The 19,700-nt window shown below is 41.5% G+C and overlaps 1 protein-coding gene and 1 long non-coding RNA gene across 4 annotated transcripts in view; one reads left to right on the top strand and one right to left on the bottom strand.

The window, feature by feature from the left end:
- The window catches only part of DCBLD1 (discoidin, CUB and LCCL domain containing 1), a 74,643-nt gene extending 65,366 nt beyond the window's left edge, over nt 1–9,277 (top strand). For 2 of the 3 annotated variants that reach the window (XM_081530921.1, XM_081530922.1), the window contains 8 exons: nt 907–1,122; nt 1,520–1,644; nt 1,913–2,072; nt 2,161–2,268; nt 3,856–3,940; nt 4,172–4,221; nt 5,004–5,123; nt 7,226–9,277. In XM_081530921.1, coding sequence (XP_081387047.1) covers nt 907–1,122; nt 1,520–1,644; nt 1,913–2,072; nt 2,161–2,268; nt 3,856–3,940; nt 4,172–4,221; nt 5,004–5,123; nt 7,226–7,734 — 1,373 coding nt within the window. In that variant the 3' untranslated portion in view covers nt 7,735–9,277. The remainder of the gene's footprint in view (nt 1–906; nt 1,123–1,519; nt 1,645–1,912; nt 2,073–2,160; nt 2,269–3,855; nt 3,941–4,171; nt 4,222–5,003; nt 5,124–7,225) is intronic. The other variant, XM_081530923.1, reaches the window with a different exon arrangement.
- LOC145521983 (uncharacterized) lies at nt 130–12,984 on the bottom strand. The gene is made up of 6 exons (XR_014065822.1): nt 10,916–12,984; nt 9,283–9,396; nt 6,656–6,816; nt 4,993–5,163; nt 1,242–1,395; nt 130–1,097 (listed from the first exon to the last, which is right to left on the bottom strand). It is a non-coding gene; the product is annotated as an uncharacterized LOC145521983 (long non-coding RNA).
- Nucleotides 12,985–19,700: the final 6,716 nt, after the last annotated feature.

The raw sequence follows: 19,700 nt of genomic DNA, 5'->3' as shown, positions 1-19,700 counted from the left end.
CTTCAGGGGTAGTTTATTCTTCTATACCCCTTAGATGAGATAGTTTAAAGGATTATTTCTCTTTCCCCTCAGGCTATGTAGCACCAATATGCTGTGACTTAAAAATACATCAGACAATAAACCCAATTAGCACTAGGAAGAAAATATTTTTCTTTATAATCTCTCAAACATTTGCCAAAAAGAATGAAAATTTAAAATGACATTTAAGATAAATTCCTTTGTCAATTTTTAACAGAAAAAGCTTTTGAGTAAGTACAATCTGTATTTGTGATCAAGTTATTGAAAATGAATATATAGTATAAAGGCTTTTTTTAGTCCCTCCATCATGGAATTTATTCTAGGGAAATAGTCTCCCTTATATAAAACATTTGGGGAGAACACTGTAAACTTGTCTTCTCTGCCCAGGAGGAGGACTGGCCTTTATCTCCTACCTCTGCACTGTCTTGGGCATTGCTATAGTTAAGCGCCTAGGCATGATGTTGGGTATGATGAACTCATCTTTGAGCACCTAGTGTACCTGCTCTTCAAGGGTACAGAGCATGAAGTCCCCCTTCTAATCAACTGAGAAGAAACTCAGCATTAAGCTTTTAAGACACCTTGCACTTCAAATGAAATTAGGGTGAATTTAGAAGGATAGAAAGGAAAATCTACAGTGGGGACAAAGAGATATCATTTTAGGGGACATAAATTCTGTTAAAAAAAAACAGCAACAATTTCAAGACGCCACAGTACCAACAAGTCAAATGGAACTCTGGATCATTAAAAACTAGTAATTAAACAGTTGATTCAGCATCAGAACGGAAGTAGATCAACGGAATCATTCTAGGTGAAATGGGGTGTTTGGTTTTTTTTTTTTGCTTTCATTTTGTGTCCATATCCGACATCTTTTCCTGCCCTTTATCCTAGGCTGCAGCAGATCCTTGAGTTTGGAACCTGACAGGCAAATCAGAGCTTCTTCTTCTTGGGAGTGGATCAATGAGACTGGAGATCAGGTCTGCTGGTCTCCTGGCCAAGCCCGACTTCAGGACCAAGGCCCGTCGTGGGCTTCAGGGGACAGGAGGAAGAATCACAAACAGCGAGAGTGGCTGAGGATAGATCTGGGAGAGAAAAAGAAAATAACAGGTACGGACACAAGTGCAATTTCATGAAACAAGATGACTTGCCATTGAAATTGTTTTGAATTTGCATGGGTGTCCCCATCTCAAAGTACCATGTCTTGTTTAAAAGTAACAAATCTTCACCTTGTCTCTATGAGAAGAACCTGTGTGGAGGGTATACAGATGGATGTGTGGATAAGAGAGCTGGTATCTCTTCGCGGAAACCTTGTTAGGGCATGTTGTCAGTGTGAAAACTCATCTGTTATCACGTTTCTAAATGCAGATAAGAAATGCAGGCCTGAAAAATGATTTGAAATTTCAGATGGGGGAGGGGAGGAAAGGAAAAGAAACCTGAAAATAATAACGCAAGTTATATATAACATATTTTTAAAACTAACCCATAAATAATGTTTTCTTACAAGGAATTAGGACCACAGGATCCACACAGTCAAATTTCAACTTCTATGTAAAGAGTTTTGTAATGAGCTTCAGAAACAACAACTCCAAGTGGAAGACCTATAAAGGAATTGTGAATAATGAAGAAAAGGTAAGAGACACTCTGGAGGGAGGAACTGAGCTGGACAGCAGGCCTCCGGATATTTTCATTAGTGTGTTTCCAGAAAACAGATGCAAAGCACCACATCCAATTACTTAGCCTTTGTGCGCAAAGCCTTGTATCTTCAATATCAGGCATGTCTATGCAAATGGAATGGACATAGAATCCTGACTTTGATTTCATATCACCAGGTGTGAGTGGGTTGATCAAGACCTAGAAACTAATAGGACCTTCAGGTAAAAGTTACTTGTTCCTACAGGTGTTTCAGGGCAACTCTAATTTTCGGGACCCTGTGCGGAACAATTTCATCCCTCCCATCGTGGCCAGATACGTGCGCGTCATCCCCCAGACGTGGCACCAGAGGATAGCCTTGAAAGTGGAGCTCCTTGGCTGCCAGATTGCACCAAGCAGGACTCAGGGTGAGTGAAGGAGTTATTGAATTCTGGTCCCCTCCTTTCACAAACTGCTGTTACCAGTGTGGTTTCTCCAACATCTCTTCTCGCTCAGGTAATGACTCACTGGTGTGGCACAAAACAAGTGTGGATACTGTTGGTTCAACGAAAGGAGAAGATGAGACAATCTCAAAACCCATCCCCCCTGAAGAAACGCCCAAAGGTATGGCAGGGATCGATTTGTGGTTTCTTAAGGAACGTAACTGGTATTCCAGCCAATAATACAGTGGCTTCAACAACATTGTTTTTGCCTCTGTCATGTAAGTGTCTGGAGGCAGATGGTTCAGAAGTATCTGCATATGCATAAGATAATATGTATCCACGCTTTTCATTGCGATGTTGTAAGTAGAAACAGACTGGAAACAAAAGTATGTGCGCTTCAAACACAACATAAATCTTTTGTAGGAAAAAAATACCAATAGCACATTCATGCCATGGAATACTCTAACAACCATAAAAAAGTGTGTTAGAGAAAGTTCTCTGAGACACACTGACAACTTAAAATAATAAACATCACCAATACATTTTTTTTCAGAATGTAAAATAATTTGCATTATTAATTTTATACAATTTGGAAGATTTGAGATATATATATAAGAAAATAAAAATAATCCATAAATCAGCATCCATGGTCAACATATTCCACTGTGTATCCAATTATATTTATTTTTGTAACTTCAAAATGGCAGCATACCACGTATTTTGTTCTGTAGCATGTATTTTTCATTTGACATTGTATTATGAGCATTTTCCAATGCTATTAAATAGTTGAAAAACACAGTTACTACTATCCTTATAGTATTTCTTCATATGGACATACCATCATTTAGTTAAGCATTCCCCTGTTACTGGATGTTTGAACTGTTAGATTTTTCCCAAATTCCCACTCCTATAAATAACACTGTTATTTACATAAATATTGTTCCCTTCTACGTTCCTTGTCCTCCGTTTCATGAACTATACATTTCCACTCCTGATCATTCCTTTATTTTCTTCCCAGGGAACACAGAAAAAAGAAGGGTTAAGAAGAAACATTTCTTCTTTAGTTTTCGTAGTTTCTACAAGCTTGGGGTGTTAAAGTGACCTTCTTCCTTAAAACAGACAGTTGTGGGAAGACATGGTCTGACGTTGGCCTACATTTCCTTTCAGCCCACAGTTCCAAGGGTCTGGTTCCTTGGGCTTTTGTTACCCTACAGGTCCAAACCTGCCCCCCATCTCGGGGAAATGCTTACCTGCCCCCCTCTCAGGGAAATGCTTACCTGCCCCCCATCTCGGGGAAATGCTTACCTGCCCCCCCTCTCGGGGAAATGCTTACCTGCCCCCCTCTCAGGGAAATGCTTACCTGCCCCCCATCTTGGGGAAATGCTTACCTGAGCCACGCTGAGAGTTCTGAACTGTGCTTACATCATCATCTACCTGCCTGAATAAGGCCAGCTATAAACCTCCCCAACCATTTTGATTTTTAGTCTAATATGATCCAGGCAACAAACTCAGAGTAAATGTTAATCCCAAGGAACACTAGAAAGTGCCTTTGGGCGGGAGGGAAAAGATCAATTTTATTTTCCTAAATCTTAGCAGGGATTTTGAGTCCTCTCTTTTTGGTTTTCAGTATCATTACATGTCTAGCGTGTATTCTTTTTCCCCACATGTTAAACCACTGAGGACTTTTCAAATCAGGGTTCAGTTTTAGATCATGGAATTTGGTCGCTCTTCATTTCTGTTGTAATGTGGTGGCTCTCCCCCTTTTTAGGATTAAACATCACAACTATTGTTATTCCACTGCTGCTCTTCTTCGTGCTGGCTGCTGGAGTGGGAATCTTTGCAGTCCTTAGAAAGTATGTGACTTCACATTTAAAAACATTTTTATTCTAATTATGTCAACAATCACAAAAGTTTACTGCTTTTCATATGTTCATGTGTAGAAAGCAGCATCACTTCTTCCAAGATAAAATGTTAACTTATATTTTTAAAACAAGTTGGAGAGAGGGAGAAAGTGTCAAGTATTATTTCATGAGCAGTACTTATCATTTAGAAATCTTTTCAGTGGGATTTTTTTGTTTTAATAGGAGGAAGAAGAAAGGAAATCCTTATGGATCATCTAAGGCCCAGAAAACAGGTTGGTTGAAAAAAATATGTTTTATTCTGTCTTTGAGGACATGAAAACCCACACTTATATGGTTAAAGAAATAAGATTTAATAGCTTTAAGTCAGCAAATCTAATAGGAAAGAATATATTGTATCCTATCTTTTACTTCGGAATCTTCATAGCCAGTTTACTTTTACCTTTGTTCAACATCATCCCATCATTTGTCAAAATTATTTTTTTGGCAACTGGAGTTTGGGTCACCACACTGCCTGTCACCAAGGAGAAGATCGCACCCCCAGCACCTTCAGCCTTGTGTTTCTCATTCTGGGAAATCAGGGGAAGGACTGGGTCAGGCAGGTTTCAGAGACTCCTTAGGACACGGGTTGCCCGGCATGAGTCAGCTGTGGTCCAGAGAGAGGGCAGCAGGCAGGACCCCTGAGAATCTCAAGGCCACCTTAGGATGCCACCTTCAAAGGCTCTGAACCACCAGCTTTTTGGACTCCGTAAGGTCACAAATGCCCTGTCAGCTCAGATTAGGGAAGTCCATGCCCAGGTGGTCTAAACTGGGGATAATCTGGGGGCTGATGGGTACATAAGTACATCTTCCAGGCACAGTGGAAAGCGTGGTTTGGGTGGTGTGTGCTGCTGTCGTAATGACCTCAGCATGCTGGTTCCACCACACACCTGGAGAGTGTGCTTGTGTCACAGTCAGCTGGCAAAAGGCAGTCTGACCTCTGACTTTAGGAGGAACCTGTTGTGGAGTAACTCTGCTATACTTCTGAGATATTTGTTTCGTGTTACCTTTATTCCAGACTGTTGGAAGCAGATCAAGTATCCCTTTGCCAGGCATCAGTCAGCTGAGTTTACCATCAGCTACGATAATGAAAAGGAGATGACACAAAAGTTGGATCTCATCACAAGTGATATATTAGGTAGGTACCAAGTCTCTGTGACCATGCTATGAGGTGCTGCCTGTGGGAGAGGGGAGGCCAGAAGTACGACTAAAATCTTTTGTTTAGACAGGATCTAGTAAATCTGTAATGTGTGACTTTTTCTCTCTGTGCTCTGTAAAGACTCACATACTAACACTGAACTGTTTCCGCAAAGCCCCATTTAGCCTAGACTCTTACACCTGTAGGGCCTCTAATGATACCCAGAGAGACGGCCCTGAAGTACCACTGAAATTTGGAAGCCCTTACATAATCTATTTTTGTTACTAAGGTTTTGATTGAGGCACTAGGAAAGAGGGACTAGAAAGATGAATTCAGCATAGCTCCTGCCCTGAAGAAAGAGGAAGAAGGAGATGAAGGAATCTGTTAGAATGGCCTCAGGGTTTTGACAAGCCATTGTGGAGTCACTGGATTTATGAAGAAGGATCTATTGTTTGGATTTTCAAAATGTCTAATCCATCAAGGACCAATAGTTTTGTAAAATACAGTATAAATAGTAAGTGAAGTTTTAAAAAGAAATTGAAAAAATTGTTTTAATTTTTAAAAAACTTTTTGGCCATGCCCTGTGGCATGTGGGATCTTATTTCCCTTACCAGGGATTGAACCCCTGCATGGAAATGCAGAGTCTTAACCTCTGGACCACCAGGGAAGTCCCACAACAATCATTTACTAACTCATATGCTCCAGGAACTCCTTTTCTAGGTGGCTTCCATCTGTGCATCCCATTTTTCAGGGCTTAACAGCTGGGAAGCATCCTCTTTCCTCTTACCCTACTTACATTGTTGGTGACCAATTCTTCTGATGGTGGTAGTTTAGTCGGTAAGTCATGTCCGACTCTTGTGACCCCATGGACTGTAGCCTGCCAGGCTCCTCTGTCCATGGGATTCTCCAGGTGAGAATATAGGAGTGGGTTGCCATTTCCTTCTTCAGAGGATCTTCCTGACCCAGGCATTGAACCCAGGTCTCCTGCATTGCAGGCAGGAGCTATGAGGGAAGCCCTATTCTTCTGATACCCGTCCTCAAAGTGTGGTCTTTCCAAAGCTGCTGCTAGTTCCCTAATTTATGACTTTTTTTGTTTCATTTCTCTGCTTTTTACTTTTATCTTTCCTTCTTCTGTTTCCTCCCAGGGTTACCTCTCTTTGCCAGTCATTTATTTAGAATCTCCATAGGTTTCTACACAATTAAACCAAACTTCCTGGCAGGGCACTCACTGCGCTCCATGACCTAGGGTATAGGTAACAACTCGCATTTGGGACATATGTTTGCATTCTTGCCCCATTGGCTGCTACCTGCGTGATCCTGGAAAAATTACTTAAATTTCTCTCTGCTTCAGTTTTCCATTTGTAAAAGTACTGTGAGGAAACTACCTCATAATACTTTTTCCCAGAGGATTTAACTAATTGATATCTTAATGTTATAGAATAGTGCCTGGCGCCAAGAAAGGACTCAATAAATGTGAGCTTTATGATTATCATTGTTGTTGTTTAGTCGCTCAGTTGTGTGCTCTTTCTCACCTCATGGTCTGTAGCCAGGCTCCTCTGTCCATGGGATTCTCCAGGCGGTACTGGAGTGTGTAGCCATTCCCTTCTCCAGGGGATCTTCCTGACCCAGAGATCGAACCCACGTCTCTTAGATCTCCTGCACTGTCAGACAGGTTCTTTACCACTAGAGCCACCTGGGAAGACCATGATCACCATTATCGTTGTCATTAACTCCCAACCTATTAACTCTGGTCTTTATTTTCTATTAAATTTCTCCACATCTCTCATAGTCGGGTCACACCACACTCTTTGTTCATGGTTGTTTAATAGGTTGTTCAATCACTTTTCCCTGTCCTAACAGTATTATCTTCAACTCCAAAATCTGGCCTTTCAAGAGCCAGTTTAAGAGCTCCATGAAGATGTTCCCTCATACCCCTAGGTGTGGTTAGAGGTAATCTCCACCTCTCGAGGCGTGGAATCTGTGCTGTTTACATCCCTGTCTTTCTCTTCCGCCTGGTACACGTCAGGCACCGGGCAGAGCACCCCCTCTGCGGAGAGCAGGGGTGTGGGTGGAGTACCAAAAGTCTACTCCTTGGGTTTCAGATTACCAGCAGCCTCTCATGATTGGCACCGGGACGGTCACCAGGAAGGGCTCCACCTTCCGGCCGATGGACACCGAGGCGGACGCGGCGGGGCCGGGTACCGAGGCTGGCGGCCACTACGACTGCCCCCTGCCGGCCGGCCGCCACGAGTACGCACTGCCCTTGACCAACCCCGAGCCCGAGTACGCCACGCCCATCGTGGAGCGGCACCTGGCCCGCGCGCACACCTTCTCGGCGCAGAGCGGCTACCGCGTGCCGGGGCCCCGGCCGGCGCACAAGCACTCCCTGTCCTCTGGTGCCTTCTCCCCTGCCGCCAGCTACCGGCGGCCGCCAAGCCCCGCGCCCGCGGAGCCAGGCTACGACCAGCCCAAGGGCGGCGGCTTAGCCGCGGGGTGCGCCCCTCCCGACTATCAGAAGCCCCAGATCAGCCCCGCGAGCAGCGCTGCCTACTTGGCCCCCAGAGACTGCCTCAGACCCCTCAACCCGACGGCCATGACCGCTCTTCTGTGAACACACACACTGTGAACGAAACTGCTGCTGCGGTACTGAGCGCCGGGCTGCGCGCCGCCCTGGAAGCCGGTGCGTTCGGGAGAGTGTGCGTGTGAGTGTGGTGTGTGCGCGTGCGTGTGTGCGCAGTGGAACAGGATCCTGCGGGGGAGTCGGAGAGCCCCTCCTCCAAACTGTTTACAGAATTGTGCAGCTGGTTTTGTTCTGACCCTGAGGACCAGCGTCTGTTGGGTTTTGTGGGCTAGAAAAATGAACATTTTTCAGATGGCGTTTTCATTTCTTTAACTGTGATACTGAGCTGCTTCTGTGTAAAAATGTGCAATCTGTACAGAGTTGTATTTAACAAGAATTAAAGTAACTTAAGTTTGCTTTAGCAGATTTTCGTTCTGCAGGGAGGTTAAGTGGGAGAATGCAGCTGTTGCAAAAACATATAATAGTATGTTCACTTTTTAAATATATTTTATCTGATACTGTGTTAGCAGCAGGTTTGTTTAAACTTAATCTTGTTGTTATTATGGCTCATTTCCTTTCCTTTGATATGGAAAACTAAAAGCATTGTTAACATTCTTCTCCTGGAAGGAATGAAATTACTTGAAGCATGAAAAGCACACCGGGGTGGTTGTTTGCAATTACTATTGTAGATTAAAAAGAACAAACAAAATCCAGGCACCTCGGCAGCTGCCGGTTCCTTGGACCCCACTTCGGGTGGGGATGTGCAGTGGCCTGTCAAGGTGTGCAAGGACCAGGTCTCTGTGGCCTGCTGGGGACCTCACTTCCCTCAGCCTGCAGGACCTGGCCCTCTGAGCAGCTGGCCTTCCTGACACTTTGCTTCTTGTTCACCTCAGGCCTGGCAGATAACTCGCTTTCACATGCAAATCTGCCTTTTCAAACTGTCTGCAAAGCCAAATGCCGAGACTTAGAGCAACCAAAACTGCTCTCTCAACAGACAGCGTGAAGGTGGCACAGCAATTACGCTCTAAATTACTGTGTCAGATGCTTTTGTATCACAGATGAAAAATATTGCTGAACGCCCACACTTTTCATGACTTTTGTCGGAAACAGCACATTGTACTATTTGAAACACAAAAAAGTTATTTGAAGTGTGTTCTTATTAAAAGTGACTGAAGCCAAATCTACATAGAGTTTTTCTACTGAGGTGGCTGGAAACAGCTAATTTTGTAAGAAAAAATTTTCCCTCAAGTAGGTGTCTATAATTCCAGATTGGCCCTGACTTCAGCTGTACCTCATTGTCCAGTGGTTTTATCTGAGTTTGCTTTGTAAGTTCACTGTGTGGGTGGGGGGGCGAATTTAACCTCTTTTGTCAAAGAGGAAAGTGTATGTTTTTGTTTTAATAGAAAATGTGGACCAAAAAATTCTTTCCCTAAAAATGTATAATACTAGTTGTATGATACTTTCTGTGATACTGAGGTGCTGGAAGGTCACAGCAGACTGTCTGTGGTTACTATGGAGGACAAACCATTTACCTTGTGAGTTTACATGGTTTTCTATGCATACTAATTGTAATAAACTATGCCAAACCAATGTACATACCCGTCTCTCATTGGCATCCGGCTTGCTGGCCTACTGAAGGCACAAGAGGCTCAGCCTCCATGAAAGGGCAAGTGGTACAATGGGAAGAGCATACGTGGCTTCCTCTGGTTGGTCCTAAGTTGGAAATAGGGACAGAAATCAGGGAAGCTGTCAGTTATTAATAAAGTCCTAGCGATCTGGGGTCAGCTGTTTCAGGCATTTTAATCTGGCTTCCTGCATTGTTTCCAGAAGTAGTGGTCGGACTTCCTACAAGCCTGACTTACAGTAGGCTGGCCTCTCTACTGGGTACTATGGATAATAAGTTGGTTTCCTATGCTTATTGCTGTAGGCTGCTAGCCAGAGTTCTGTTTTTATTTATGGTCTGCCCATGATTCATCTGTATATCCAGTTTGTCATTACCTAACCCTGAGCCTCAGTGTCCTCATGCATAAAAAGGATGTGAGTATGCCTTCCTCCAAGGCTTACAGATAAGAACTGTGACATTAGGGCTGTATGTATTTTTAACATTAAAATGCTAGTCCAAAAAAACAGACTTCTCTACAGTGGAGCAGTGTCCCTCTATCCCATTTCTTTCCCATATATATGATCCAATTATGACAGAAAGAGCGAAGACAGGACTTTGTTTTGGAACGCCACTTCCTCAGGATGGCCTCACTGTGTAGCCCAGGATGATCAGTGGAAAAGTCTGTCTGATACACCCAACACAGCCAAGCCTAAACTATAGGATAAGAGCAGGAAAACACTATGTTTTTCTTTTCCGTTTTGCAACATTAGCACCTATGATAAGGCAACTGTCTGTTTTTTTCTATATTATCAAATCCTACTGGGAGGCAAAGATTGCAGTCTGTCACTTCTTACAATTGTGGCAGAAAGATATCTGCTCAGACAGACAAGACTATGCCATCCACAGAGGCTGCTGACACTGCTCTGGCTTCTATTACTGTGATTTACATGTACATTAACTAATATTTATAATCAGCCTACAAAACATCTAGAAAGGATGCTAGAGATTTCTCTTGTTTATTTTGCACTGCTTTAGATTCTTAGCAGAAACTGAAATCATATTTATCACCATGAATAGCCCTTCACAAAAACATCATCACAAGGCCTTTCATAAATACATCAGTTTAGCAATCCAAGTGTAGCCACCAGCTTGGCCTCATTATTCTCAAAATGCTTCTTGCATTTGTTTACGCACCAACTATTTATTAAGGTTCTGAGAGCCATGCTCCACCCTGTACTTCCTTGAGAGAAAGTACAAGCTTGGGCTCTCACTAGTCCCACTAATGAGAAGCTAGGGTTGAGTAAGTCCTCCTGGTGGTCTCTGCCCCCAAACCCAGCCCAGCCAGTCACCTAGTAGTGCCCATCTCAAAGCCACGCTGCTGTGTTCATGGCCCGCTACTGATCTTTCACCTCCAACTATGGGTCTCTCACCCAGCCTCTCCCTGTTCTGGGAATAAATTCCCCTAGAGGTTTTAAAGATTTTCACCCTGCTTTGGTATTCTGCAATTTTACCACACGGGGTTGCTATAAATTCATTTGTATTCACTTGGGACTTGTGCTTCCAGAATCTTAGGATTCATCTTGATGAACTATGAAAAAGTCTCAGCCTCCCTTTTCCAATACTACTTGCCTCTGCTGTCTTCTTTATTCACTCTTGGGATTCCTGTGGATGCTCACTGGGCCTTCTCATTCCATCATGTCTCTTCTTCCCTCTTTTTTTCTCTTTATCATTCTTGCTGCATTCCAGGTAAATTCCTGAAAGACACTATAGCATAGTGGTTGAGTGCATGGTGGGCAAGGAACCAGAACTTCTCTGCACCTGTTTCCTCGCTTGTTACCTGGGGGGAAAATATACTCTCCCCCTACCTATAGCTGTTGTATTACATGAAGCTTTCAGAGCACTGTCTGACCCACATGAAGCACTGTGTAAGATTACATATTATACTCCAGTTTACTAATTTCCAGTTTTGCTATCTGCTGTTTAATCATTGAGGTTTTAATGTTAATTAAAAAAAATTTCTGGAGGGTCTACTGATTCTTTTTCAAGTCTTCCCTTTTCTACAGTGTCTTGGTATTTTCTTTGGCTTTGATTCCTTCTTTTAATCATGTGAAACCTACTCATTTTACATTTTTTTTCTGTTATCTTCATCTCATTGAGAGTAAGAGCCACAAAGTCTCTGTAGTGATTTATAAGGCTCCATCAACACTGCCCAGTAGAACTTTTGCAAGAACAGAAATATTCTCTGAGCTGCTCAGTAAGGTAACCACTAGAGTCACATGTGGCTGGAGTGACGGAAGAAAAATTTTTTTAATCTTGTTGACTTTTCACTTATTTAAATGTAGACAGCCAGATGTGACTACCGTGTTGGACAGGACAAATCTGTGATCGGCACCCCCCCATCGGGCTGTCACCTGTCTGACTTCATCCCCCACCTAGTTCTCCCACCTGTTCACCCCACACCAGCCACGCGGAGCCCCTGGCTGTCACCTACCCATGCCAGGGACATATTCTGCACTTGCTCTTCTCTTCCTGGAAACCTCCTCCCCTGGACCACTGCACAGTTGTTGTCGCAGCCCCATAGACTCTGTACTCCAGCGAAAGCCCCTTAACATCTTCCCCTCCCTGTCAAAAAACTGCACATTGCTCCCCTAACACATCTTCTATCTCCTTTCCTGCTTCACTTTTCTCCTTGACCTGTGTCACTGTCTAATCCAGCAGTTTTATTTTATTATCTGACTCTCCCACTAGATCACATCCCCACGTAAATTCCCAGCACTCAAGACAGTTTTCAAGCATTTGCTCAGTGACAAGAAGTTCCGCGGGCTCTGTCCTGTTTGTCGTTTCTGCCGACTCTTGTTTGTGATGGTTTGTGTCTGTGTGGTTTCAGACTTGTGAGTCATCCCTCAGTAGGGCTTTTTCCTTATGGTGAAAACTTTGTGATAATGTATTTCTGAGGGGTTTTTGAATTTGTATCTGTCAGGTACACCAGGAAGGGCTGCCAGATAAAATAAAGGATACCCCATTAAGTCTGAATTTCAGATAAACAAGTAAGTTTTTAGTTTAAGTATGTTCTGAGCAATGGGACAGATTTATACTAAAAAGTTATTCATGTCCTATAATTTGTATTTGTTAAATCTGGCAACTCTAATACCAACCTTGCACCAGTTTTTAATTTTTGGATTTAACTTTTCAAAAATCGTGCAATGCACACCTTCTTCCTGATTCCCACTTCCCCATCCACTCTCTCCTTCAGCCCCATGCAAAACTCTCTTCCTTTATGGCTCAGCTGGCTAGCTCTACCAGCTTTTCTTCTCCATGTGTCACCTAATATCTTCCAAGCCATCTCCCCCATTCACTGAGGACATCATCTAGCTCAGTTCTTCTCCAATTTTTCTCTATAATCATGTGCAAAAGTTCAGTGTCAACATGCTAACTTTTATGATCTTTTTGACATCTACTCTAGAAACCTGCAGTTCGTTCAAACCACCTCCACATATGTCCACACTTGTTATCAGCAAGAACTCCAGCTCTGAAATCTTAATAATTCTATCTCCGCTCAAAACCTCCTGTTCTCTGATTCCTTAGCTTTCATCCTACGGATTCACTGATCTCAAGAAGAGATTTAAAACTTATTTAATGCCTAGATCTCATCATTTTCCTCCAGTTGTTAAACTTTTTCGGTTTTCTTTTCTTCCCCATTCATCACTTAAACTATTTTGTCTGAGCATTTTCACTCCATGGTCTTTCCAGGACTGACAACCTTAAGGCCCTAACAACAGAAGTCCCCTTCAGGATGCCATCGTCCCATCTCCATCAGAGCAGCAGGAGAACAAGGCATAACTGTTCACATGGGGCCTCTCAAGAAAATCCCAATTACCTCAGGCTCATTATTCCTTACCCCTTTACACACCTTGGATCCACTTCTTTTCTCATCTCTTTCTGCCACTCTGCACAATTTCCCTCTAGATTCATCTAGGCAAGTCATTAAAATCAGATCCGACAACTCCCTGTCCATCCTCTCCCCGCAAAAAGCTGTATCTACTCCAGTCCTTTCCTCCAGTGTCGATGAAAAAAAATGTTTGAAACCTTGAAGCACCAATTTCTCCCTCATTTCAGATTTTGCTTCAATTATGTCCATTTCTTTTATCTTTAATTTCTGTTTCTGAACTGATATCTTCCTCTTGACCTATAAATGTGTTCAAATCTCTCACAAGTGTAAAAGGATTCTCTCTTAATATCCCAAGTCCTTCTAGTAAACAGTAAACTAAGCCTAGAATTTTCATGTGCCTTATCTCCCATTCATTCTTTTTTCCAGTGAAATTTTTATTTTCTATAATAGCCCTTTCCACTGTTTCAAGTCTTCTTTTACATTCTTTAAGGTCATTTTAAAAAGGTCTTAATGACCCAGATAACCATGATGGTGTGATCACTCACCTAGAGCCAGGCATCCTGGAATGTGAAGTCAAGTGGGCCTTAGGAAGCATCACTATGAACAAAGCTAGTGGAGGTGATGGAATTCCAGTTGAGCTATTTCAAATCCTAAAAGATGATGCTGTTAAAGTGCTGCATTCAATATGCCAGCAAACCTGAGAAACTCAGCAGTGGCCACAGGACTGGAAAAGGTCAGTTTTCATTCCAATCCCAAAGAAAGGCAATGCCAAAAAAATGTTCAAATTTCCACACAATTGCACTCATCTCACACACTAGCAAAGTAATGCTCAAAATTCTCCAAGCCAGGCTTCAACAGTACATGAACCAAGAATTTCCAGATGTTCAAGCTGGATTTAGAAAAGGCAGAGGAACCAGAGATCAAATTGCCAACACTGGATGGATCATTGACAAATCAAGAGAGTTCCAGAAAAACATCTACTTCTGCTTTATTGACTATGCCAAAGCCTTTGACTGTGTGGATCACAACAAACTGTGGAAAACTCTTCACCTGACCACCTTACGTGCCTCCTGAGAAATCTGTATGCAGGTCAAGAAGCAACAGAAGTGGACATGGAACAACGGACTGGTTCCAAACTGGGAAAGGAGTACATCAAGGGTGTATATTGTTACCCCACTTATTTAACTTATATGCAGAGTACATCACAAAAAATGCCAGGCTGGATGAAGCACAAACTGGAATCAAGACTGCCAGGAGAAATATCAACATCCTCAGATATGCAGATACTACCACCCTTATGGCAGAAAGCGAAGAGGAACTAAAGAGCCTCTTGATGAAGGTAAAAGAGGAGAGTGAAAAAGCTGGATTAAAACTCAACATTCAAAAAACAAAGATCATAGCAAATAGATGGGGAAACAATGGACATAGTGGCAGACTATTTTCTTGAGCTCTAAGATCACTGCAGATAGTGACTGCAGCCATGAAATTAAAAGACGCTTGCTCCTTGGAAGAAAAGCTATGATCAACCTAGAGAGCATATTAAAAAGCAGACATTACTTTGCCAACAAAGGTCCATGTAGTCAAAGCTATGGTTTTTCCAGTAGTCATGTATGGATGTGAGAGTTGGACTATAAAGAAAGCTGAGCATCAAAGAATTGATGCTTCTGAACTGTGGTGTTGGAGAAGACTCTTGAGAGTCCCTTGGACAGCAAGGAGATCCAACCAGTTCATCCTAAAGGGAATCAGTCCTGAATATTCATTGGAAGGACTGATGCTTTAGCTGACTTTGGCCACCTGATGCAAAGAGCTGAGTCACTGGAAAAGACCCTGATGCTAGGAAAGATTGAAAGCGGGAGAAGAAGGGGATGACAGAGGATGAGATGGTTGGATGGCATCACCGACTCAACAGACATGCGTTTTAGCAAACTCTAGGAGTTGGTGATGAACAGGGAAGCCTGGCGTGCTGCAGTCCATGAGGTCGCAAAGAGTCAGGCATGACTGAGTGATTGAACTGAAGTAAGGGCATTTTAAATAGTTTTATATAAGTACTTCACATTTTTGGTTTAATTTACGCTTAGGTATTTTTTGTTGTCATCACTGTAAATGGTCCCACATCCCTCCTTTTACATATCTAGAATCAATATGGCCCTAATGGAAAAAAGCATAATTCTGTTCTAGTTGTATGACCAAAAAAATATGATTCTACATCTCTCTGACACCATTTCTGTATTTCTAAATGGAGATCATAACAGCGTATACCTCATGGAGTGTAGTGAATATTATGAGTTAATACATGTAAAACCTTTAGAACTGTGCCTTGCCCCATGACAAGCACTATGCTGGTATTAGCAGTTACAGACATATATTTTAATATGGAATTAATTTTTTGTCCAGATCGATTTGTTTATATACCACTCCTTTACTAAATTCCTTATTTATAGTAGTTTTTGTTGACTTAGTATTTTGGAAATGTGATCATAATGCATGCAGATAGTGCTAGTGCAACCTCCTTTATTTATGGTCCTTCCCAGGTGGCTCAGTGGTAAAGAATCCACCTGCCAATGTAGGAGACATGGGTCTGATCTCTGGGTTGGGAAGATCCCCTGAAGAAGGAAATGGCAACCTGCTCCAGTATTCTTGGCTGGTAAATCCCATGGACAGAGGAGCCTGGAGGGCTATAGTCCATGGGGTCACATAAGAGTCGGACATGACTTAGCGACTAAAATAATAACAGTAACAAGAAGAAATATGTCCCTACTAAGCATGATGCTGGCTTTGGGGCATAGATTATGTTGGACTGTATGCTATTATGCTGTGTTCCATTTTCCCCCGCAACAAGAATGGGTGTTGAATTTTGACCAATGCCTTTTCAGCATCTATGGAATTAGAAGCAAATGATTTTCTTCCCTAGGCTCCCTCTCTGCTGCTGCTGCTGCTAAGTCGCTTCAGTCGTGTCCGACTCTGTGCGACCCCATAGACAGCAGCCCACTAGGCTCCGCCATCCCTGGGATTCTCCAGGCAAGAATACTGGAGTGGGTTGCCATTTCCTCCAGTGCATGAACAGGAAAAGTGAAAGTGAAGTCGCTCAGTCGTGTCCGACTCTTAGCGACTCCATGGACTGTAGCCTACCAGGCTCCTCCGTCCATGGGATTTTCCAGGCAAGAGTACTGGAGTGGAGTGCCATTTCCTTCTCCAGTGCATGAACAGGAAAAGTGAAAGTGAAGTTGCTCAGTCGTGTCCGACTCTTAGCGACCCCATGGACTGCAAGCCTACCAGGCTCCTCCGTCCATGGGATTTTCCAGGCAAGAGTACAGGAGTGGGGTGCCATTGCCTTCTCCGACTCAGCCAAATGATGTATTTGATGCCCTAATACATGTGGTCATCGTGTATGAGTCTATCAAGGTGCTGCTGAAATCATAATGATAATATTTTACTTAGAATTTTTGCGTTAATACTTTTTTCAAGATAGCCCTTTCATTTTTCTTTGTGTCAATCTTTTTCCTGTTTTTTCTTTAGCTAGACAAAAAGAATTTAGAAGTTTTCTTTTCTTTCTAGGTTATTCTCTTGCTAGGCATTAGAATTATCTGCCCTTTAAAGGTTTAGTAGTATTGCCCTGTGAAACCATATATTGGGGTAGTATGTTGGGGTTGGTAGCAATCTGATGGTTTTTTTTCTATTTCTTCTCCTATGGATATCTGTTTAGATTTTAAAACTTCAGTTTTGGTAAATTATATTCTTTTAGAAAAGTTGCCAAAATTATTCATATGGAACTGAACAAACAGTCTTTCATTATCCTTTTAGTTCCCTCTGTTTTTATGGCTTTTTCCCCCTTATTTCTTGTTTTGCACATTTGCCTTTAGTACTCTCTTTTTCATGGTTAGTGTGGCCAGCACATTGTCTTTTGCCCCTGAAAAATCAGGTTTGTTGTTGTTGTTCTATTTGTTTTCTGCTTTCAGAAGCTGATAATCTGCTTTTTACAGCTGTAGGCAAAGGTAAAAATCCCCTTAACTATGGTGAGGGTGACAGCAGAAAGCCACCTAGTGACAATGACTCCTTCCGTGAAGGTCACAAGCACTACTCACTAAAGAACATAGGGACCATAGGCACGCAGAGATTATCTGTGTGTCAGGGGAGAGAGAATGTTACAGTCTTAAGGATTTAGAAATCTACTTATAACTTTAGGGGGTTCCTGCATTCAACAGTCATTCAAATACAAAAAAAGTATTTCTATTGAAACTCAAATGCAGCTCAATCATTTTTTCCCAACCATCATTTTTAAAAATCAACATAGAATCAATCATAGGTTCCATTAATCCTTGCACCATTTAAGAAAAATAAAAATTATCAGGACAGCAAGACTGAAAAATTGGTAATTTCATCTGTATTTCCTTTTATGGTCTATTAAAGATGAATCAAGACAGGGATTTGAGTCCTGCTTTTGACACTTATACCATCTGCATGACTCTGGAAAGTAATATCTTTCCTAGTGCTCAGTATGTTCATTCTTATAATAAAGAGTATTTTATTTGATAATCCTCATAAAGCCTTCCAGCTCTAACAATAGGTGGAAGTAGAATATCCCATTTGGAATCTTCTGCCCCCTGCTGGCATTTTATCAAACTTCAGATTTTACCTTTCCAACGCACAGAATCTTAAGTTTAGTTGTCTGTTTCACATATTGTGTATCTAATTTTCCTTCTTACAGTCTATTCATCTATCATCCTACTTAAAGGCCAGAGGTCTTTCTTTTAGAACCAAACACCCTCTTGAACTTTACAACAATCTTGTTACTTTTGCTGTTTAAATCTTCCTTCTCCCCTGATTTCTTTTAAAGTTTTGTAGCAATCTCCACTATGGTGATGGATTTTTGTCATTTTTATGGTTCTATTTTTACTTTATAAAATTTGAGGCTATTTTAAATTGGTATATACAGATCAGAATTACTTTAACATTGGAATGTGAAAGACACAAAAAAGAGGAATAAACCTAACCAAGGAGGTAAAAGACCTAAAAGCAGAAAGGAAACTGAAGATGATTCAAGGAAACGGGAGGATATCCCATGCTCTTGGATTGGAAGAATTAGTATTGTTAAAACAGCTATACTATACTATACAAATTTAATGTGATCCCTATCAAAACACCCATGACATTTCTCACAGAACTAGAATAAATAATTTATAAATAATTTATACAGAACCACAAATGACCCCAAAGTGTCAAAACGATTGTGTGGAAAAAGAACAAAGGTGGAGGCATAATCTTTCCAGCCTTCAGACAGTAATACAAAGCTACAGTAATCAAAACAGCATGGTACTGGTACAAAAACAGACATAGATCAATGGAAAAGAACAGCCCAGAAATAAACTCACACACCTATGGTCAATTAATCTACAACCAAGGAAACAAGAAAATACCATGAGTAAAAGACAGTCTCTTCAACAAGTGGTTGTTGGAAAAGTTGGACAGCCATATGTAAATCAATGAAATTAGAACACTTCCTCACACCACATGCAAAAATAAACTCAAAATGGTTTGCCATGACACCATAAAACTCCAAGGAGATAACAAAACATTCTCAGACATAAATTGTAGCAGTATTTCCTTAGATCAGTTTCCCAAGGCAAAAGAAATAAAAGCAAAAATAAACAAATTAAAGGCATTTGCATAGCAAAGGAAATCATTAACAAAAGACAACATATAGAATAGGGAAAAATATCTGCAAACAATTCAACTGACAATAGTATCCAAAATAGATACAAACAATAACTCAATATCAAAAAAAATCAAACCCAATTAAAAAATGCACAGAAATGCTAAATAGACATTTCTCCAAAAAAGATACATAGACAGTTCTCCAAAGAAGACATACACATGGCCAAAAGGCACATGGAAAGATGCTAAACTTTGCTAATTATTAGAGATATGCAAATTAAAACCATAATGTGGTATCATTTCACACCAGTCAGAATGGCCACCATCAAAAAGTATACAAATAATAAATACTGGAGGGAATGTGGAGAAAAGGAAACCCTCCAATGTAAACTGGTATAGCCACTATGAAAAACTGTATGAATGTTTCTTCAACAACTAAAAATAGAGCTACCGTATGATCCAGCAACCCTACTCCTGGGCATATATCCAGAAACTATGGAAACTAATATGCACCCCCATATTCATAGCAGCGCTATTTATAACAGCCAAGACATGGAAACAACCCAAGTGCCCAGCAACAACTGAATGGCTGAAGATGTGGTATATGCATACAATGGAATACTATTCCACCATAAAACAGAATGAAATACTGCTATTTGCAGCAACACGAATCAAACTAGAGAATATCACACTAAGTGAAGCATGTCAAACAAACACAGATATTGTATCACTTAAATGTGAAATCTAAAAAATAATACAAATGAATTTATACACAAAACAGAAACAGACTCAAGGACATAGAAAACAAACTTAGGGTTATTACTAAAGAGGAAAGGGAAGGGGGAGGGATAAATTAAGAGTATGGAACTAACA

Source organism: Giraffa tippelskirchi, chromosome 9, assembly GCF_054371585.1.
Source record: "Giraffa tippelskirchi isolate mGirTip1 chromosome 9, T2T-mGirTip1v1.2.pri, whole genome shotgun sequence".
Lineage (NCBI taxonomy): Eukaryota > Metazoa > Chordata > Mammalia > Artiodactyla > Giraffidae > Giraffa > Giraffa tippelskirchi.
This window is presented reverse-complemented; position numbering and strand designations above follow the sequence as displayed.